We start from the raw sequence: 21,043 nt of genomic DNA on the forward strand, positions 1-21,043 counted from the left end.
CTTCTGGGCCAAGGCAGTTAACAGCTAGGAGGCTCCATTAATCTCTCCTCCACTGATGGTGACCTCAGAGGCCATGTGTTCCGGAGGTATAGCTAGTGAAGGGGAGCCCCTGACCTTCCCGCCAGTCCACGCATGAGTGGAAAAGCCACTGAAGACTTGGGAGTTGTTGCTCCAGCCTAGCCTAGCCTGACTAACCTTGGAGTGGAGAGCTTTCATTAAAAAAAAAACGAACCAGGGGCCTCCCAATGGCCTGGTGGTGAAGTTCCTTGCACTTAGGAAGGTTCCCAGGTGGACCTACACCACTCCTCAGCAGCCATGCTGTGGCAGCAACCCACATACACAATATAGAGGAAGACTGGCACAGATGTTAGCTCAGGGAAAATCTTTCTCAGCAATAAAAATAAAAACCTCAAATACTAAAACATGGTGCATGTCAGTCATTGCTACCGTCTTAGCTCCAAACTCAGCCTTCTAAGCTCAGCTGTGTGACACTGGTGGGAACTCTGCAGCAAAATTTCAGGCGGTCAGGAGCTCTGCTAACAGGGAGAGCCGGAGGAAGAAGCGAGGCGGGGGAGAGACGCGGGAATTGCCCCCTCAGCCATGCCTCTCCACCGCGGCAGAACAGAGGAGGCAATGGAGGCTCGCGCTGTGTTTGTTACACGCATGACACTGGTTCGGACAGACAGGCCTGGGCAGCGCGAGAGGCACGGAAACACTCGGGAGAGCGCTGGAAGCAAGAGGCGAGAACGGGACGGGGTGGGCCAGTCCGCACGCACCGACGACCAGGCCACTGGAGGCAAAGACGCCCGGTGGTCAGACGCCAACCCAGGACGTGACACCCTCTGCAGGACGCCACGCCTAGAGGCGACCCCAGGGAGACCCGGAATCGCTCCAGAGTGTCCCAGTGGGGGGCAATTAGAGTCTGACGGCTGGTGGAAGAGGAGCTCAGCAACGATGCATTGCGTTACACAGCTTCCACTCCACACCCGCTCCTGGCCGCGACGCCGCACGCCCTCGCTTCCGCTCCCGACACCCTGAGCCCCACCTGACCAGACTTCCCCAGGTCTCACAAGGCCCCGCCGGAAGTCCCTCCTTCGGGCTCCGGACCGCTCTGGCCCGCGCGGGCCCTTCTCGCTGGTGGGCTCGGCGCCGCTCCGCGGCACGGCGCTCCTCCGGCCGCCAGGGGCATGCGAGGCCGCGGCAGGGCCGCTCTGGCCCGCGGCGGCCGCTCGACTGCGCCGCGGCGCGGCCCCGACCTGCGCCGAGCTACCGCCCCTCTCCCGTTCCCCCGGCAACGCGCGTCCGGCCGCTGCCCCTGCCGCCATGGAGGCGCTGTCGGGCGCTGGGCCTCGCCGGGCTCGCGGCCGCCTGGGCGCGCCGTCCTCGGGGACGCGGGCTCCGGCGGCGCCCTGGGCGCGCTTCTCGGCCTGGCTGGAGTGCGTGTGCGTGGTCACTTTCGACCTGGAGCTGGGCCAGGCGCTGGAGGTGAGCGGCCGGGCGGCCGGAGGGGACGCGGCCGGGCGGGGGGGCTGGGCGGTGGGCGCGCCCTCCTGCTCTGTCCCCCTCGGGCAGACCCCGGGCGGCCTCTTCCTCCCCGAAGCCCTGCCTGTCACCTCCGGAAAGGTGCACCCCCAGGCAAAGGAAGGGAGTCAAGCTGCCTAGACTTCCCCTCGGGAGGAGGAGAGAGGAGCTTTGATTTTTCCCTAGTAACCACCTGTCTCCTCTCCCCCGTGTCCCCACGCTGGCTATGGTACCTACGCCCTTCAGTTGCTCCAGCCAGAATCCGGGGGGTCACCCTTCACTCCTCCACTCTGCTTCCTATCCGTGGACAAGGCTGACAGCTCCGCTTGTGACAGTGATCTCAGATCCGTTACTTCGGCTGTTGTCACTCCCATCTCACTGTCCCGCAAAGTCCAGCCTTGTGGCTCTCCTGTTTACAATCCTTCGACAGCTCCTATTCACTTAGAATTAGATCCAGACTCTTGTGGGTCACATTCCATCCAAGCTAGTCATCTTTTTGTTCACAAGTGGCATCCAGCTCACCTGGCCTGGGGTGTTCCCACTGCCTGCAAGGCCCCTCTCCACCCCCACCCACATGGGCAGCTTCTCTTCCTCCAGGTGTAAATGAAAATATGATGCACTCAGGGAGGGAGGCCTTCTGCAGGCCTGTCAGGGTGGTCTTCTCTACGCCTGCAAGGCGGTGACACAGAGCAGGGAGTTGACCAGTGCAGGGGAGGCTGGGAGGTAGACTTCACCACACTGTCAGAAGGAGCTTTCTGAGAGCCCGAGGGGCAGTGCACCCTGTGACTGCAGTTGGCCAAGGTGAGGCTCAGCAGCCATCCTCAGGAAAGCTGGTGCAATGCTGGGATGAGGGGACGTTTTCTAAGGCCCTGCTGAAGTCCTCGAGGCTATGGGAAGCCCAAGCCTTCTAAACAGAAAAGGCTGACTCAGCGAGGACTCTTGGGTCCTGGCACAGTGCCCAGCTCTGTGGAGATGCCATTCCACCACACACATCCCCACCAGGCGTGTGTTATTGTGACAGCCCTGCTTGACAGAGGAAGGGAGAGCACAGAGAGGTGATGTGATTTGCTCAGCGTCACAGACCCCAAATTCTTACTGTTGTCCAAATTGTTCCCAATAAAATCACAAGAGAAGTTGACATTCTTCTGTCTCCTGAGGCATTCTCATGTATAACTTTTTAGAACTTAACTGTTCAGAAGGCCAATTCAAAGCAAGAATCGTTAAGAGTTCTGTGTGCTTGGGCTCCTCAGCCTTTGCTGAGGCTGCACAGCTCAGGGAGGGGGTGTTGGGGACCGCAGGCCACCTCTGAAATGCTCCAGACTATTGATCTGAGCCCCTCCAAATCATCAGGTCTGTTCAGAAATGGGGCCATGGCTCCATGGGCATGGCCACACGGCCCTTGTCAGGTCTGCCTCTTGCCTTTCCTCCCTTCCCTGGAAATCCTGGGGAAGATTGAGGGTCGTTTCAGTGGAGCCCAAAGGCTTTCAGGGAGCACCTGCCTCATGCTCTCTTATTCACAGCTCAGCCTGGCTGAGCACCACAAACACCTTGGCACTGCACGTGGTGGGGGACACAGACGGAAGAGCCAGGGGCTGCCTTCCAGGAGTGCCATGAACAGACGCAGCTCAGAGAAAGGAACGGGGCTTGGCCAAATCTTGGAAGATGAGAAGGAGACAGCCAGATGGGGAGTGGGGACTGTTTCAGGTAATCCCTCCCCCAGAAGAGCCAAGACAAGGAGCTGTCCATTCATTTATTCAATAAATCAAGTATTGAGCAGCTGCCACCAGCCAGGCCCTGCAGTACTGTGCTGGCCGTAGGGGACACAGAGTTAAGTGAGAAGACAGGCCCTGCCCTCCAGGAGTTCACATTCTGTGCTAGCGACACAGGGAGTAAGTGGTTCAGGACCCCCAGCATGCACAGGATGTGTGGGGGTCCCGTGCACATGGGTGCACTGAAGTCTGGGGGCGAGGCAGCAGTCAGACTGAGAGGAGAGCGGGCGAGGCTGTGGGGGGCAGGAAAGCACAGATCAGCTGAGGAAAAGACTTGGCTCTGCCATCTCAGCTCTTGGAAACTCACCTCAGTATCCCCGCTAACCCAGGACACCTGTGGAGTGAGCTGCAGCCGGAGGGCCCAGAGCCGCTTCTCCACCGCAGCTTTCACGCCCTGCGAGTCTGCAGCTCCCACGCTGCACAGTCTCAGGACCCTTCACAGTCTTAAAAGTTATTGAGGACCAAAGAGCTTTCTGTGTGGGTTTCATCTATAAATGTTTACCATACCACGAATTAAAACTGAGAAAAATTTTTTTTTAAAGATTTTATTTATTTATTTTCCCCCCAAAGCCCCAGTAGATAGTTGTATGTCATAGCTGCACATCCTTCTAGCTGATGTATGTGGGACGTGGCCTCAGCATGGCCGGAGAAGCGGTGGGTCGGTGCGCGCCCGGGGTTCCAAACCCGGGCCGCCAGTAGCGGAGCGCACGCGCTTAACCGCTAAGCCACGGGGCCGGCCCGAAACTGAGAAAATTTTTAAATATTAATAATAAAAAATTATTAATACCCTATGTATTAATATAAATAACAGATTTTTATGAAAACAATCACATTTTCCAAAACAAAATTTAGTGAGAAGAGTGGCATCATTTGACACTTTTGCAAACCTTTTTAACATCTGGCCAAATAGAAGGCTGCTGAATTCTCACATCAGCCTCTGCAGTCGGTGTCCCACGATGGTCTGTCACAGCCTCTGGAAACCACACTGCATGCAAGGGAGAAGATGAGACTGAAGAAGGCAGCTTGGACCTTGCAGAGCCCCGGAGTACTCAGACCTCACTTTGAGAAGCCCTGTCCTAGAGGTACCTTCTCAAAGCAAAGTTCACTGTATCTGTCTTCTTCGGATGACTGGGTTCCAGGAGCAGCAGCCCGTGCAGGCTGGCTCAGGTGAAAAGGACGAGACACTCGTGGGCCTGGGAGGACAGGGGGATCATCGTGCAGGAAACTCCTCACTCTCTGCCTCTCTCTGAGGGTCTGCTCCATTTCTTCCCTCACCGTGGCATGGCCCAACTTGGCTAGCCTGACCTCTGGCCTCTGCTCCCAGGAGAGGATGCACCAGCCCGTGGATGTGGGTTTCCCCCATCAAGTGACGTGGAGCTTGGAGGCCAAAGTGGCCTGCTCAGACCAGATTGAGACCCCTCAGCTCAGCGCAGAGTGCCCATCATGGTCTTGTCCGGCCACCAGGCACCCGCCTTTCCTCGGTCCTCCTCAACGCAGACACACAAGGGCATGACCTGGGGAGGTCCTGTGGCCCCTGCCCCTCTCAGAGCTGTCCCAAGTGCTGCTGTGGGTCCAGCCCCGTAGACAAATACTCTTCAGCCCCCCTTCTGCCTCTTGGCCCTTCCTTCTTGGTGCCTCCTTAGCTGAGATTTCCGCGTGACCCACCTGTTCTGTTACACCTCACAGACGTGTTTTCACACACTCCACAAGTCCCGTGTCTGGTGAGGGTCCATTCTCTGCCAGGGGCTGGGAGGCAGAAGAGCCTGGGATATTGTCCCTATACTCAGGACACTGGATGTGCAGCCGAAGAGACAGAATAGGACCATAGCAGCAAGTTCAGAGCAAACGAGGACAAGAAGCTATGTCATTCCAACAGCGTGGGCCCCTGGGTGCAGCACCTCACCCTGTCTGGGGTTTCAGGGCACACCCCAGAAGCCTCATTTTGGCCAAAACCCAACTCCTCAGCGTAGAAATTCGGCAGGTGGAGTGAGGAGGGGGTCCATGCCTGCAGGACCCACCAAGGGCTCCTGGCACAGCTACTGCCTGGGAGAGCTGGCCCAATGCGTGTGAACACAGCACAGGGCAGCAGTGAAGCCCAAGGCACACCCCAGGAGACACCTCGGGGGCCCGCTCTGGAGCTCCCTGCCTTTGGGGTGTCCTACAAGGAAATCCATTCTGGCCACATGCCTGTGCACAGAGCGACTGGGCCTGAGATCAAGCCTCAGCCTGCTGCCTCCTCTAGCGTGTGGCCTGTTGCTTGGTGTCTGTGCTTTCACTGACTGTCCACTCCCAAGGGGTGTAGGGCTCATCCAGCTGGGCACACTCACTGGACACTGCCGGGGCCCAGGGTGCTCTCCTGGGGCTCACACTCCAGGTACGGCACAGGTCAGAAGCTCCTGCACCCCTGACTAGTGGGGTTTGGGGTGAAGATGCTCAAGCTGCCGTCAAGAGGCGGGGACACCACTGTGTCAGGTGACATCTGAGTAAAGACAGGGAGATGAGGAGGCTGGCCAGGCCCAATCTGGGGGTCAGGCCTAGGGAACAGTACGCCCAAGACCCTCCAGCTGGGTGGGGTGGGGTTCGGGTGGCAGAGAGGGCGCTGGAGGCAGGGGCCAGCAGGCAGGGCCCTGTGACCACTCCAAGCAAGAGGGGAGGCCACAGGAGGGCTCTGAAACGCCGCCCCCTGAAGCTGTGGGGACAGACTGTCGGGATGGCAGAGGCAGGGAGGCCCCACCACAGTCTAGGCGAGTAGCCCTGAGGCGAGAGGGTTAAGAAGGGAGTCAAGGAGCTTGCCGAGGTGTGGTGGCCAAGGCAAGGGAAGGACATGTGGCCTCGTGCTGAGAGGGGTCAGGGGGAGGGCAGGAGGGTCTCAGCCGGTGAAGACATGCCTGAGGAAGGAGACAGCGCTGGGAAGAGGAGAGGGTGAGGGGAACACACCTACAGCCTGGCAGGTACCACACCCACCCAGCTGACATCACCGGGTGCTCTGTGTCCCCCACAGCTGGTGTACCCCAGCGACTTCCGGCTCACGGACAAGGAGGTGGGTCCCGGCTCTCTTGGGAGCAGACATCGCCCAGGAGTGAGCCAGCCCTCACCGGGTTTCGTGTATTTCAGAAAAGCAGCATCTGCTACCTGTCCTTTCCTGACTCCCACTCAGGTAGGCGACCCCAACTCTCTCCGACCTGGAGTCTGCTCCGGGGCTAGGGGGTGAGAGGAAGAAGGGGGGGATATGAGGCCATCCAGAAGCCCCGTGACCCAGGCCAAGGGCATCACAGCTGCCGGTGTGCACGGCTTGAAAGTGCCAGCCCCACTACCCCCTGCAGCAGTGGTGGCCGGGTTCCCCCGATTCATGTGGAAAGAGATGTCTCTGGGCAGAGGGAGCAGCGGAGTCTGTTCTCCTTCACCCCACCACAGTGGCCACCAGGAGCTGGGTCTCGGCCCCTGCTCCCCACCAGGCTCAGGTGTGTGGGCAGGCCTGGTTTTCTGTCCCAGGCACACTGGGCCCCACACCACGGTCTCCCACTCTCCACCTGTGCTTGCTCACAGCTGATGCTTCTCTGTGGGCTGAGTTTATTCTAAAACTCCTAGGTGCAAGGTGTGCAGGAATTAAGACCCAGGGACTTCCATTGGGAGGTGCCGGGGTTTCTCTCTGGGGCACTTACAGTCCTGCAGAGGCCTGGTCCCCACCCCCACTTGCTGGCAGGACAGGCTCCAGCCCTGACATGCATGGCAGGGGCCGCTTCCCTTCCCAGGCTGCCTCGGGGACACGCAGTTCAGCTTCCGAATTCGTCAGTGTGGAGGGCAGAGGAGCCCCTGGCACGATGATAGGCGCTATGACAGTGGGGCCCCCGTGTCACTGCAGGTGAGCCTGGGCTGCCTCTCCAGCCTGCTCCGCCCTCTATCCCCGAGGGCTGGGGTCGTGGGCTGGCGCAAACAGCCTTTTTACTTCAAGGCGCCCGGGCCCTTTGTGGCAGGAGAGGTGACAGCCAGCCCCAGCCTCAATTGGGCATGGGCCAGCTCTTCTGGGGACTCACCAGGGTCCCTGGAGCTTTTTCTGAGCACCACATGTGGCTTGGTGTGCAGAGGCCCCATACACCTTCAGTGTGGGTGGTCCCAGGCCCCTGAGCCGCTCACCACTGTCTGCGATGTTCCCTGTAGAGGTGTTGCCCACCGTCTGAGCCAAGGACCCCCAGGCCTGCCCCCCATGGCTGGGGAGAGCCTGGAGCAGCCTCGGCAGGATGGTCTGGGTGGGCAGGAGGGAGCACGGGCAGTGGGCGCAGCCTGGCTGACCCCACTCCTTCCAGAGGGAGCCAGCCCACTACTTTGGCTACGTGTACTTCAGGCAGGTGAAGGACAGCTCTGTGAAGAGGGGCTACTTCCAGAAGGTAAGCCACCTGGCTGCTCTGGGGCGGCGCCACTGAGAGGCAGGGGCTGGCGGCCATCGGGAAGTACTGACAGGCTAGGAGGTCCAGAGCCTCCAGGAGTGCCCACTCCTTCCACAGCTCCCAGCCCCTTGGCACTAGGCGGAGCCCACTGCCCAGGCCACAAGGCCTACCCCACCTGGGGCGGGTGCCACTGTGCCCAGCTCTCCTTGTGGTCCCTGCAAGGAATGGGCCCTGCTGCTCCTTCCTTGCCCGGCACAGCACCCATGGCCTCTTGTCTCTGGGTCCGGGAAATCCCTGCTCCTCGCTGCTGGCTGGCGGGGCCCTCACCACACTTTCAGGGTCAGGACAACTGCAGTCTTGAGTTCAGACGCCAAAAGCAGAAGCTCCTTGACCCCTAGGGAGGTCATCCTAGGGTCTCAGCCACATGCATTTCCCTCTGAAGGCCCAGGTCCAGCCCCACTCTGCTGTCAGCTGAGCCCCACCCCCGTCTGGGGCAGCCTTTGGGTTTCCTCCTGTCTAATAACCCTGGGGTCCAAGTTGGGCCCTTACTGGGGACAGCTGTCCAGTAGAGTTGGGACATGCTGCCCTGGGCTGACTCTGGATGAGCTGGGCCTCAGGGGTCCCTGCAGGTGCCTGAGTGGCTGGCGTGACATCTCACTGGCCTGCGGGCCTGCAGTCTCTGGTGCTGCTGTCCCGCCTGCCCTTCGTCCGGCTGTTCCAGGCGCTGCTGAGCCTGATTGCCCCTGAGTACTTTGACAAGCTGGCGCCCTGCCTGGAAGCAGGTGAGTGGCTGTCAGGTGCAGCCAGAGCGGTGTCATTTCCTGGCTGTGGCACCTGGTGGCTTTGGCAGGCAGCTTCTGCTGACGCTGGCCTCCTGTGTCTACAGTGTGCAGTGAGATTGACCAGTGGCCGGCACCCATGCCTGGGCAGACCCTGAACTTGCCTGTCATGGGAGTCGTCCTCCAGGTGAGGGCCGGCCGGTGGGGTGGGAAGGGCCGGCCGGCGGGGTGGGAAGGCCCGGCTGCGTGGAGACACCCTCTCTCAGCTGGCAGCCGCTCCCTTCCTCCCCCAGGTGCATGTCCCAGCCAAGGTGGACAAGCCTGACTCCAGTCCTCCGAAGCAGTGTGGCCATGAGGTGGGGCCCTCGCTCCTGGCCCAGTGGTGCCCACCTGCCTCAACCCTCCCACCTGCCTGAGCCTCCCCACCCGACCTGCTGGGGACCCCGTGGGGTGGCCAGACCCCAGGCAAAGCCCAGGGCCTGCGTTTTGGTGCAGGGTTGGGTGCTCCCTACCCTCTCCTGTGCTGCAAGGGGTGGGGGTGCAGCCCCCAGGGCTCTCCTGGGGTGAGCTACTTCTTGGGGCTTGTGGGGCACCAGCCTCGCCCTCAAGCTGACCTCACCCACCCTTCCTCTCAGAACCGGCTGCCAGCCCTGGTGGTCCTCACCAGTGTCCACGAGCTAGACTTGTTCAGGTGAGCCCTCACTGCCCGCTGCCCAGGTAGACAGTGAGCAAGCCCACGAGGCTCAGGCCCGTGCAGGGCAAAGGCCACTGCGGGGACTGCCCATCAGCAATTAACCCTCAGCCAGTTCCATGAGGGCCAGTTGTACACAAGAGGAACCCAATGCCCAGAGGAAATGGGCACAGTGGGCAGGAAGGTTCCAGAAGGCAGGTCCAGGGAGAGGAGCGGCTGTGTTGGGAGATGCTCACTGCCTGAGGCTGCCCCTCTCTGGGCAAGTCTGTGGAGGAGCTGGGCTTTGGAGACCGTCCCGCTCCATGCTGGGCCCAGCAGGAGCCAGGGCTGCCAGCTCAGGCAGGGGGCACGGGCCAGGCCCTCCCAGGTGGACTCTCAGAGCGTGGGGTGGCCCTACACACACCCTCGGCATCCGCAAACGTCCTCATCACCGTCGGCTCTCCGGGGCAGTGCCCGGCATTCGTGGAGCTGGGTCTGCCTGTGCCCTAGGGAAGCGCCCAGGCCTCCCTGGGGGGTCGAGTGCTGGGGAGCCTCCACCCCTGCCGGGCCTCCCCACCTGCCTCTGCCCGGCCCCAGGTGCTTCCAGCCCGTGCTGACCCACGTGCAGATGCTGTGGGAGCTCATGCTCCTCGGGGAGCCCCTGGTGGTCCTGGCGCCCTCACCCGCCACGTCCTCGGAGATGGTGCTGGCCTTAACCAGGTAGGCCGGGCAGCAGTGGGAGGGAGCGTCGGGGGCCCCAGACCCTGCTGCGCTCATGCGCCTGCCGCACCCCCACCCCCGCAGCTGCCTGTATCCCCTCAAGTTCTGCTGTGACTACCGCCCCTACTTCACCATCCATGACAGCGAGTTCAAGGAGTTCGCGACACGCACGCAGGCCCCGTAAGTGCCCGCATCCTCTCTCCCTGCCTGCGCTCCACCGCCCTGGGCCTGCCTCTGCCTCTTCTCTCTGTCTCTCTCATTCTCTTTCCCCTCTAGACCAAACGTGGTCCTGGGAGTCACAAACCCTTTCTTTATCAAAACGCTCCAGCACTGGCCCCACATCCTCCGTGTTGGGGAGCCCAGGATGTCAGGTGAGGCTGGCCTGGCCTCTGCTTAGGGGTCCTGGTGACATAGGGTGGGGACTCAGAGGCCCACCCAGCCAGGGGCCTTGAGGAGTCTGAGCCTGCGGGCGATGAGCTGTGGCATTGAGGTCTGGCCATGGGGCATGCTTCCTAGGGGACCTTCCTAAGCAGGTCAAGCTGAAAAAGCCCTCGAGGCTGAAGACCCTCGACACCAAGCCAGGTATGTGCCCCTCAGGCTGGGCCCCTGCTCTTCTTCCAGGACCCAGGCAGCAGCTCTGAGGCCTCGGGGGCAGATGTTCTCTGTTTCAGCCAGTGGGAATGGGGGCAGAGGTGCAGGCACAGCCAAGGCTGGTTGGGCTGTGGGAGTGTGGGAGGGAGGCCCCCAAGGGACCAGGCCACAGCTCTGCCCTCCTGCCAGGCCTCTACACCGCCTACACAGCCCACCTCCACCGAGACAAGGCGCTGCTCAAACGGCTGCTCAAGGTACAGGCTGGGGACAGGCTTGGGGGGCAGGGGAGGTGTACTTGGTGTGTGTAGAGGGGTGCAGGTGGCTGGGGCTGCGTGGGGGCTGAGCCCATCCCCCCCAGCAGGGCCTGCAGAAGAAGCGGCCGTCAGACATGCAGACCACACTGCTGAGGCGGCACCTCCTGGAGCTCACGCAGAGCTTCATCATCCCCCTGGTGAGGCCCAGGGCAGGAGAGGAGGGGGCAGGGGTAGGGGGCTGTGGCCCCACACTCAACTCTCCTCCCCACCAGGAGCACTACATGGCCAGCCTCATGCCCCTGCAGAAGAGCATCATGCCCTGGAAGGTGAGGGTCCAGGTGGGGTCCAGGGAGGGACCGAGAGGGCGAGCTCCCCTCCTGATTCTAGAGAGGGAGGGTCTGGGAGCAGAGGCGGGAGGAGGTCGTGGGTGTATAGGAGCCACCTGCCAGCCATCCCTCATGGGACAGAGAAATGGGGGCCACATGGAGGGGCTCAAGGCTCTCCATTCTGGGAGGACTGTCCTGGGATCTGTCCCAGACAGGGTGGGGGCTGGGGGTCCTCAGACAGGGAGTGTGTCTGGGGAGGGTCCTGGGCAGCCGAGGTGCAGGGTCTGTGAGGCTCTGCCCCCCCAGGCACCCGGGCTTACCTGGCTCCTGTCTCAGACCCCTCCCCAGATCCGTCCCTTCCGCCAGGATGACTTCCTGCGAAGCCTGGAGCACGCAGGGCCCCAGCTCACCTGCATCCTCAAGGGTGACTGGCTGGGCCTCTACAGGTGGGTAGATGGCAGATGAGAGTCCTCAGGCTCCTGCTGCTGGTAGGCGCAGGCTGCCCGTGCCCACCCCTTGGCACACAGGTTCAGCCCCATAGCCACTGCCTCTTGCCACCCATAGGCGGTTTTTCAAGTCCCCACATTTTGATGGCTGGTACCGGCAGCGGCACAAAGAGATGGTCCAGAAGCTGGAGGCCCTGCACCTCGAGGCCATCTGTGAGGCGGTAAGGGGGGCTGAGGGGGAGGCGCAGGCCCAGGGTAGGGGCTGGGGGAGTGGGGGTACAGAGGCCCAGGGCTGGGTGAGGGCCTTGGTGATGGCCCCATCTTGTCCCCGGCAGAACATTGAGGCCTGGATGAAGGACAAGTCCGAGGTGGAGGTCGTGGACCTGGTCCTCAAACTTCGGGAGAAGCTGGTGAGATACCCTCCAGCCCCGCCCAGCCTCGGCCAGCCAGACATGGAGGTCGCCTGCCTCTGACCATCACTGCCCCTGCAGGTGCGGGCACAGGGCCACCAGCTCCCCGTGAAGGAGGCGACACTGCAGCGGGCACAGCTGTACATCAAGACTGTCATTGGCTCCCTGCCCGAGGACCTGCAGGCCGTCCTGTGTCCTCCCTAGGACCAGGTCAAGGGATGTGGTCCAGGAGCCTGGCTGCCTCTAGGGTCCTGGGCTGGCCGAGCTTTCTCTTCCCCAGGGAAGGGCAGCCTCACCAGGCTCCCCGCTACTCCCAGCCTCTGCCGTCTGCTCAGCACCACCATTGTCCCAGCGGTAAAGGTGGCATTTGGAGCCACAGCCTGGCCCGACTGTTGGTGGCTTATGTGCTGGCCACAGCTTCACCCCTGCCCCCAGGGCTGGGCCCCACCTGCCCTCTACAGGGCCGCAGGCTGGGGGGTGGGGCCAGCAGGGAGCCCTGCTGGTCTGGGCCCCAGGCAGCCCACCCCCTCCCGGTGCCCATCTGCCCCAGCCCTGTGGGCCCCAGGCCTTGTGTCTGATGTGTCCTGTAGCCTCACCAGGCTGCCCATCCCAGGACAGAGGAGGCAGCTGACAGGCAGACCCCCCTCCTCACACAACCCACCCACCCATCTTGCCTGGGCCTGGGCCATACCTCGCTTTCCATCATGGGCTTGGGAAGGGCTGAGACCATTCTGCTGGGTGAGGAGCTTTGCCCTGAGGTTTGTTGGGGGGCCACCAGGGGGCGGTGTGGGGCCCAGCTGGCTGCCACGAGGGTCCAGGGCATTGTCTGGGTCCCACTCCTGGAACACCCCACTAGGCACCATCTTGTTCGTCCTGCCCCATGCTGCTTCTCAGCTGGCAGGCACTCAAGTCATCCCCTTGTGTTAGTCCGCCCCACATGCAGCCCTCCACAGCCGCTGCAGCCTTGGGGCACCGTGCTCCTTGGCAAGGAATGAACAGCCCTCAGAGGTGACACACTCCCCCATGCGACACCCAGTACTGTCACGGCTCAGCACGGTGACAGCGCTGTCAGCCAGTGGGAGGGTGGTGGGCATGAGGCGTGGACCCAGAACTGCAGGCCTTCGGGTAAGTCTCCCGCCCTCCAACCCTCAAACCAACTCCTTGAACTAGGTCCTGGCAGAGGTGGGTGTGGGCTGGGGGCTTTCACTTCTCAGAAGCCCCCACTCAGTCTGCCCCCCAGATGGAGCGCTCACTGATGCCTCCACTCCTCCCGTGCTGCGTTTGGCCGAGGCACCAGACCCCACTGGGTGCTGGTCTCAGAACTGCCCACGTGGACTTGTCCGGCCCTGACCACGACCTAGGACAGCCTGTCCCTGTCCCCGTTTTACAGACAGCGGGGCCCAGTTGGGTGCAGGGTCCAAGAACGCTGCCGCAGTTAAACAGAACAGGACAGAGGCAGGCAGGGGCAGTCAGTGCACTTTTACAGAAGAGACAAGCTGGGGACACTGGAGTGAGCAAGGCACTACATTTGCCCCAAATGCCACTCTGGTCAGCCTGCCCCTGGCTGTCTGGTCTGGAGGGGTGGCCTCCCTGTCAAGGGCGTGGTCTCCAAGGGGGTCTGCAGAGATGCCAGCACCTTCTTTGTGACTGGCTGGCTCTCTGACTCCATAAGAAGGGGCAGAAGGGACTGCGGAGGTCCTGCCTTGGGCCACCCTCGCTCAGGGCTCTTTTCTGCTGCCAGAGATGGTGCTGGGCCTGGGCCCCCTTACGATTGTGACCCCACTCGTGAGGGGTATGCCCCAAACATCACTCCAGCTTATGCTCCCCGAATTGTAGGGTCACCTCACTTGGCTTTCTGAGGGTTGCTGTGCGTGAGGGAGGGCTGGGGCTGCAGGAGAGGGGCTGCAAGGGGGCCTCCGTGAAGCTCCCAGGCCCTTGGCCAGCATCAGCCCAGGAGGCACAACCACGTTCCCCTGATTCCCTGTGTCCTCCCCAAGGGCTCTGGTTGAGGCTGCACAGCTGTCCCTCACAGCAGCTCATCCTCAGGACCATGGTGGGTAGGGGCTCAGGGGAGGGACATCTGGCAGGGTGGGCAAAGCTGCCCGGCAGAATCCAAGGCTGAAGTGTAGGGTGGGAGGAAGCCCCTCCCCTGGAGCGCCTGGAGCCATGGGGGTCCTTCTTCCTCCTGGCCTGATCCCTCTGCGCAGAGGCCTCTGGCTACAGTGTAGGGTGGGGGTGGGGGACGGCTAGGCTAGAGTCCTGCCAGCTCCATCCTCTCCCCCAGAAGCCCCCTCGTTCCCTCCCAGTCAGCTCTGGCTTGGCTGAGCCTCTGTCCCCCCACGAGGCTGGGGGCAGGCAGTGAGGAGGGAGGAAGGGACAGATGGGTCAAGAGAGGCCCGTGGGCAAGGGGCCCGGATAGGCAGGAACCAGTTGGTCCAAGAGGGTGCTGTGGTTGGTCACTGAGGCCCCTGAGGTTGGAGGGGCTGTTTGCAGGGCCTGGGGTGGTGGCTCTGGGTGGGGGTGGGTCGAGTATGCCAGTCAGTGGCTCCGGAGACAGGAAGGACAGTGCACCCCCAAGCTTCCTGCACTCTATTTAAAGACTCCCTTTTAGTCTGGGATGGTGGCCTTCCCACATTTTTGGTATTAAAATGTCCTGTGACACAAAGCTTGTCTTGCAACTTCCCTTTTTGATAAAAAGTTGGCATCCCTGTCAGACTCTGACAATTCTGGGGTCCCCTGTGGTGGGGGCTTGGGTGGGCTGTGTTGTGGACGCAGCTCAGGGCTGAAGGGGGAAGGTCTGGCCTGGCTGGTGCGAGTGGGAGGTCAGCGAGATGCTGAGAGCCAGTGAGTGACATCCTGTGGATGCCCCAGTGGCTTCATCTGGCCAGGCGTTCTTGAGCACTTGCGGGAGGACACAGGAGGAAGTGGACTGTCTGCAAGGAGGCCACAAGTCTGGGTGAGGGTGGGTCCCCAAAGAGCACAGGGGCATCCCAGTGTGGGGGTGCAGGTTAGGGTTTGGGGGATGGTCCCTAGCTGATGCTCACCACACCCCATCCTGTGACTGGAGACCACCTGTGTCGGGCAGCCGGAGAGAGCACACAGAAGAGCTGGCCTCACGAGGGTCCCCACCTCCTCTCAAGTTCAGGGGGCCCCAGGGGCATCAGGACCAGGGCAGACGGGCTGGAGTGACCAGAAGTGGAGTGAGCTGAAGTCCAAAGACAGAACTCCCAGGGAGAGGCTCCCTCTCACCACCTACCTCCGGGCACCCAGACACCGGCTGATGGGTCCTGGGTGCAGGTCCCCAGCAGCCCACTGGGGGTGGGGGGAGGAGAAGGGAAGGCAGCTGTGGGCCAAGGATGGGTTGTGAGGGGACTCTTGGCAGGCGCCCCCTTCCCTTAGGAGGTTGGGGGACTGAGGCTCCTGGAAAAGGGTCAAGGCCCAGCAGCCCCCCACCCCCAGAAAGGGCAAAGGTGTGGGCAGCCAGTTCCCAGTCCGAGAGTGGGGGTGCTGGTGCCCCACGCACCTCAGAACCACGAGGGCAGGGTGCTCTCCCCAACTGCGGAGTGCTGAGGCCTGGGCCTCCCTGTGCCCCGGGACGCTCCGGGGATGGTGCCGAGGCCGAGGGGCACTCGCTGCATGGTGTAAACCTGGGCCCGAACTGGGCCGAACCTCCCCAGCAACGCGGCAGGCCCACTGTGGCAGTGCCGGCCCTCCCCTCCCCTCCCCTCCCCTCCCCTCCCTCCCCTCCCCTCCCCTCCCCTCCCTCCCCGCCCCGCCCCGCCCCGCCCCCCTCTCCCCGTCGGGGGCGGGGCCGCTGCTCCCGCGCTCCGGCCCCTCCTTGGCCACACAAAGGCCGGTCTCCATGGCAGCCGCGAGGGCCGCAGCGCAGCGCCGATCGCGGCCCGGGCGCCATCGAGCCTCGGCGGTGGACGTGCAGGTACGGAGACTGGGTTCGGGGCCCGCGGGGTGGCTGCGCCGGTCGGGGGTCTTCGCCGTTAGCGCCGCTGCGCCTGGCTGGCGCGCTCTGGGCGCGAGGACCCGGGGCGGCGCGGAGCGCGACTCGGGCCTCGGCCGCCGTCCTGTGTCCCCCGGGCTGGGCCAGGCCGCTCCCGCCGCGCGCCCTCCCAGGGCGGGCGAGGCCTTCGGGGTGGGGGGTTGGGGGGGCGGGCCTGGCCGGGCCGAGGGTCCCCAGCCGGGCGCCGCGCCCTCTCCCGCCGCCCGCGTCCCTTTGGAGCCGCTCGACTCCTTCTGGCTCCTGACCACCCCTCCCCGCCCATGCCCCCCACCTCTGTAGCCACCGAGACCCCGTGCACTGGGCGGAGATCGTCCCTGTCGTGCAAGAGCTCCGGGCCCCCACCCCCCCACCCACCGGGCCGCGGTTCCGGGGTGGCTGAGCCCGGGCTTTCCCCAGGGGGCTGGACCCGCGGTCAGGCCTTGGCAGCCCCCACACCCTCTGGGACTCCTTGTGAGGAGGGCGTGGGCGGAGACCGTCCTGTGAACCCCCTGGTCTTCGCCTGACCAGGCTGGAAGGCGGGTGCAGGTTCCGCATTTCGGGGGGACTAGGGGCGCCTCAGACCCTGGTAAGTCCTGGGGGCCTGGGCCTGCTTCTCCACAGGGCCTGCCTGGAAGTTCCTGGTGTGGTTTGTTGGTGTGGTGTTTGGGAGAACACCGTGGGACCCAGGAAGCCTCAGAACTGGGGAGGGGAGCCGTGTATTCAGAGCCTGAGGCCTGCCCCTCACCCTCTGGCCTGTACTTCTGCATGCCTCCTCCTGCAGGAAGCTCTCCTGGATGGGCACTTGCCACCATTCTGTGCTCAGGCAGCTTGGCAGATTTGAGGGGTCCCTGAGCCCAAGAGCCCCCGAGCTTCCTGCCATGTCATGTGCTTTTCTTCCCAGCAACTTGGAAAAGGAAGGAAGGATTCTATCTGTGCCTGCCATGGCCTGTGTGGGGTCAGAACGGGGGTGAAGCTGGGCCCCAAAGCTCATGGAATGTTCTGGGGTGTGGAGAGCTCCCTGGGCCTGTGCCTACCCTGGGGCACTCCCCCTTTCATGTCTGATTTCAGCCGCGGTGCTCCCTCCCTCCTGGGGCTGGGCCCTCTGGAGGGAGGGGGAACATGGCTGCCCAGAGATGGAGGATCTCAGCCTGACCCCATGCCCAGATGTTACCCTGGCGTGGAGGAGAGATTCCATCTGAGAGTTGGACGGAGGAGACTGGACATCCCTCCTCTGCCCTGAGGTGAAGGTCCCTGGGAGGGCAGGGTCAGCACGGGCCTGGCTGGGCCTGCTGGGTATTTTTTGTGGTGTGTCAGCTTCCCACAGATGACTGAAGACAAGCAGGTGGGCTCGGCAGATCTGAGCCTCCCACGTCCTCCTCCCATACCTACTGGGGGCTCACCTCGGTCTGAGGGGTCGGGGGAGGCCTGAGGTCTGGCCAGGAGTTCCTTGTCCCAGGAGGGGAGGGAAGTCACTGAGAAAAACAAGGGTTTGGAATGTGGTCCCTCTTCTCCCGCCGGCCGCCTGCCAAGGAGGAGTTATTTTGGATTATCCAGCCGTGTCCAGCCACCCGAGGGGGGAGGTGCAGTCGTGGGAGAGCAATCCACTTCCGGGGCCGTGGGTTGGGAGCCCCAGGAGGGAGGGAAGGGCAAGTCTGGGCAGCTCCACCACCTCCCGAGGCTGAGGCTGCTTAGACCGGTCCGGGGTGGGGTGGGAGAGGATGCGTCACCCTTGGGTTGGGGCGGGTTGGAGAATGCTCGAGGTCCAGGAGCGAGCCTGGAGTGGGCCCAGGCCCTTCTGGCGGAGGCACAGGGCAGGAGGAGCCCTGGATCCTGTCCTCGGGGCGCGGGGGAGGGGCCCAGCTGTGGGACCCCTTTCAACCCTAGAGGCCTTAGCACTATGGCCTCGAGGCCCTCTAGGGCGCCTCTCCAGAGCCAGGTGTGGGGACACACCTTGGGCCTGTTAGTCACCCTCGGTGCTTCCCAGGGGTGACAGGGAACAGGTAGAAGCATGACTTAGGCTGTTTAGTGTGGGGCACTGGGGTCTCCCTCCAGCTGAACCTCAAGCCACCCTCCTTCCCTCAACTGACGCAGTGAGCAGCACTGACTGATGCACAGCCTCCCTCCAACACCCCCCCGCCCCCAGCCAGCCTTCACCTCCACACCCCACTACTTGAATGTGGCACCTGTCAGTCCTTCCCACAGGTGAGGGGTCCCACAGATGAGACCAAGGCCAGGATGGGTCCCTGCAAGGAGCCGTATGGGACACTCCCTCTGCCGTGTGGGCTTCCCTGGGTCCATGCCTGCATGTGCCCGAGGCCATGCTCCCAGCAGCCCCTGCAGGGACCACATTGGGAGGCAGAGCTGGCAGCTGGGGCACAGTGCAGGAAGCCCAGGGGCCTGGCACCAGCCCAGGCGAGTGGAGCAGAAGAGATTGGATTGGAAGGCACTGGGGTGGGCTGGCAGCCTGGGGAGGGGTCCATATGGCATATGCCCCTCTCCCCCAGGAGGGCTCGGTTGCAGGCACTTCAGCCATCCCAGGACCTGGGCCATTCTGGGAACATCACAGTGTCCTGTTCCCTGCCTTGTATCCACATCTTGTGGACCAGAGCCAATGATCCCCCTGGGACGTAGGTGGGGGGTGCACTGGTGGGGAGAGGCTGTGGGTTCCAGCGCTCTCCTATGAGGCCTCTTCTCTGATCTGGGCAGGGCCACACTGAGGTGCCAGGCCCTCTGGCACTGGGGCTGTCTTCCTGTGAGCAGGAAGTCCTTCCTCATGTCATGCCTCAGTCCTTGCTGCAGCAGTGGGCACCCGGCCTCCTGCGTGGGGGGAATAAGCTTTTCTTCCCTGTTGAGGAGCCTCCTGTGCCCAGAGCCTGCCTTGGACGCAGGTTGCAGGTAGAACTGGAGGCCGGGGGAGGGAGGAGAAGGAGGTGAGCTGATCAGACCTGCTAGGACTCTAACCCAGACCTGACCGGTTGCAGGGGGGCTGTAGTGGTCCCCCAGCCTCCACCTCCCTCTGTGGGGTGGATGCAGACACTAGCTGGGGGCGGGGGCCGGACAGATCCCTCCCCCAGAGGCTAAAGGCTATTTATGCTTGGGGTGGGGCTGTGGGTGGGGTGGGGTAGGGCTTAACTAATTGTCTTCCGTCTCAAATTACAGGCTGGGGAGGGCGGATGGGTGGCCTGTAATTGACTGGTGGGGTGGGGGCCCCCGGGGTGCAGGGGGTGGGAAGGGGAAGCAGCACTTGCTTCCCTTTTTCTCTCCAGGCCATCTGTGGTCCCACCACGTTCTTCACCTCTGTGGTTTCACATTCCCTGGCAGGCTTCTGCTTCTCTCTGCCCCTAGACCTCCCTGCTGACTAGGCAGGAACCCTACCCTGTCCTGGGCTCCCACAGCCACAGGAACAGTCACAGTCACAGGCGCAGCCCCAGGCTGGGCCAGGGCACAGCAGCCCTCTGGCCCCTTCCCTTGCCTCAGGCAGAGCATTTGAAGGACCCCAGCCCTCCTGCCGTCCTGCCATCCTGCCCTCAGTGCCTGCTGTCCTGCTCTCAGCGCCTGCCCTGCCCTGCCCTCAGCGCCTGCCCTGCCCTCAGCACCTGCCACGTGGGTCTTCATTACTCTGCTCTGTGGAGTTCACAAACCTGTGACGATGACTGGACCCAGGCCCCCAGATGGAGCCCCAGGTGGCCAGGGATGGCAGACAGGCTGTTCATGGAGACACCTGCAGGTCTGCCCCACCCCTGGTGGGACTCCAGGGCGATGTCTGTGTCACGGGGAGGAGCCCAGGGCTGGCCTGGACCTGGAGCTGGGGTTCCATGTCCCCCCCTGCGGCTCAGCGCCCCCTACACACAGAGACTGACCAACCCACCGTGGCCTCCCCCTGTGGCTGGTGGCCCTCAGCCCTGTGGGCTGGCTGCTGGTATCCCAGTGTGCTGGTTGGGGGAGGGGCTGTCCCTGGGCTGGGATCAGGGATGTCAGGGAGCAGGGCCTCGCTTGGCACCCACACCCTGTCGTCAGCCCCTGAGATGGAGAGACTCCTGACGCCTGGCAGCTTGCCATCCTGGTGCCAGGGCAGTCCTGGCCTGGTGGCCGTGGGGAGGGAGAGGGAGTCCTTGCTGGTGCGGCCTGGGTTCTGACCCGGGCTCTGCCCTCAGCCCTGCCCTGGACAAGGCATTTCCGGATGTGGAGACTGGACCCCTGGTGTAGCACCCCCTGGCCCCTCGGGCACTGGTGGCCAGCACTTCCTATGTGGGGTTCTGCACAGAGAGGCGAGCTGGCAAGCTCAGATCTCTGTGCCCAGCACTGCCCCTGCTGCGCCCCCTCCTCAGGAAAAGCACGAAAGAGGAAAAAGGTTTGATGTCAGCCTTTCAGAAGGCCACCTGTGTCAACACAGTGGCCGGGCAGGGGTGTCTGCTCCCCAGGCTGGGACGGTTCCGGCCGGCTGGCCCTGTTGGGGCCTGGGCTCTCTCCCCAGCTGCCCTTCTGCTCATGTCTGGGGCCCCTGAGCTGGCACGCCACCTGTTTAGGGCATGGGGTGTAGGTTGGATTGGGGCCCTCCTAGGGGGTGCCACTGGCTCCCCTCCAGGCACCCTGCCTGGCCCCAAGCTGGCTGCTGAGGCTGAGGCCATTCCAGGGGTCTTCAGAAGCCACAGCATGATGTGCTGTGGGCAGCGTGGGTGACAGTGGGAAGAAGTAATTGGCTCAGTGCCCATGTTGGGCTGGTGCTGGGGGGGAGGGGTGCTGGGCAGGGGTCTGGGAACCGGCCTGATAGGCTGGGGAGTGTGGCTCTGTCTTGGGGTACAAGGGAGCCTGTGGCGTGTGGTTCAGAGGCTGTGGGGTGGCAGGCTGGCAGGATGGGGGTGACCTGAGCAGTGTGGGGCCCAGCGGTGGAGCTATGGAGAGGGCGGGGCCCCACGTGTATTCTGGCCCCCACCTCCACCCCAGGGTGTTTTCGGAGCTGGGGGTCTGCTTTGGAGGAGGGCCAGGGCCCAGGACACTGCTGAGGGGAGGCTGGTGCTCCCTGCAGGGAAGGTAGCCACTGCCCTGGGAGGGGGAAGGAGGGAGCTTGGCTTGGGCCACCCTTCTCTGCCCAGCAAGTGGGAGAAGTAGGCTAGCAAGGGCAGGTGGAGGGGGGCAGTGGGGGGCCTCCAGCGTGGCCCACCTGCTCCCTCTCAGCCT

At 63.1% G+C, this 21,043-nt stretch overlaps 2 protein-coding genes across 9 annotated transcripts in view; both read left to right on the forward strand.

The window, feature by feature from the left end:
* Positions 1-1,295: 1,295 nt before the first annotated feature.
* On the forward strand, positions 1,296-14,536 carry DENND6B (DENN domain containing 6B). 5 transcript variants are annotated; one of them, XM_087448668.1, is made up of 20 exons: positions 1,296-1,485; positions 6,292-6,330; positions 6,405-6,447; positions 7,043-7,152; positions 7,595-7,675; positions 8,352-8,457; positions 8,562-8,641; positions 8,748-8,810; positions 9,090-9,145; positions 9,722-9,844; positions 9,929-10,024; positions 10,121-10,215; positions 10,361-10,426; positions 10,625-10,689; positions 10,794-10,886; positions 10,962-11,015; positions 11,352-11,461; positions 11,580-11,682; positions 11,797-11,871; positions 11,953-14,536. In XM_087448668.1, exons 1-20 carry the CDS (start codon positions 1,324-1,326, stop codon positions 12,073-12,075), a joined length of 1,743 nt encoding a protein of 580 aa, XP_087304794.1. In that variant the 5' UTR covers positions 1,296-1,323; the 3' UTR covers positions 12,076-14,536. The 5 variants fall into 5 exon arrangements, with proteins under 5 accessions (XP_087304794.1, XP_014648800.2, XP_087304792.1 ...); XM_014793314.2 differs by having other exon boundaries at positions 10,797-10,886; XM_087448666.1 differs by having other exon boundaries at positions 6,292-6,447; positions 7,633-7,675.
* Positions 14,537-15,688: 1,152 nt separating this feature from the next.
* The window catches only part of PLXNB2 (plexin B2), a 32,344-nt gene continuing 26,989 nt past the window's right edge, over positions 15,689-21,043 (forward strand). For all 4 annotated transcript variants that reach the window (XM_087448674.1, XM_087448671.1, XM_087448675.1 and 1 more), the window contains exon 1: positions 15,689-15,808. The gene's annotated coding sequence lies outside the window, so the exon portion shown is untranslated. The remainder of the gene's footprint in view (positions 15,809-21,043) is intronic.

The sequence above is a fragment of the Ceratotherium simum genome, chromosome 25 (assembly GCF_057802395.1).
Source record: "Ceratotherium simum simum isolate JZ-2026a chromosome 25, ASM5780239v1, whole genome shotgun sequence".
NCBI lineage: Eukaryota > Metazoa > Chordata > Mammalia > Perissodactyla > Rhinocerotidae > Ceratotherium > Ceratotherium simum.

Excerpts from the sequence above, each read along its gene's own strand:
- DENND6B (XM_087448666.1), top strand. The coding sequence starts at position 1,324 with ATGGAGGCGCTGTCGGGCGCTGGGCCTCGCCGGGCTCGCGGCCGCCTG. Across the intron at positions 1,486-6,291 it reads AGCTGGGCCAGGCGCTGGAG|CTGGTGTACCCCAGCGACTT; the intron begins GTGAGCGGCCGG and ends TGTCCCCCACAG. Across the intron at positions 9,845-9,928 it reads ATGGTGCTGGCCTTAACCAG|CTGCCTGTATCCCCTCAAGT; the intron begins GTAGGCCGGGCA and ends CCACCCCCGCAG.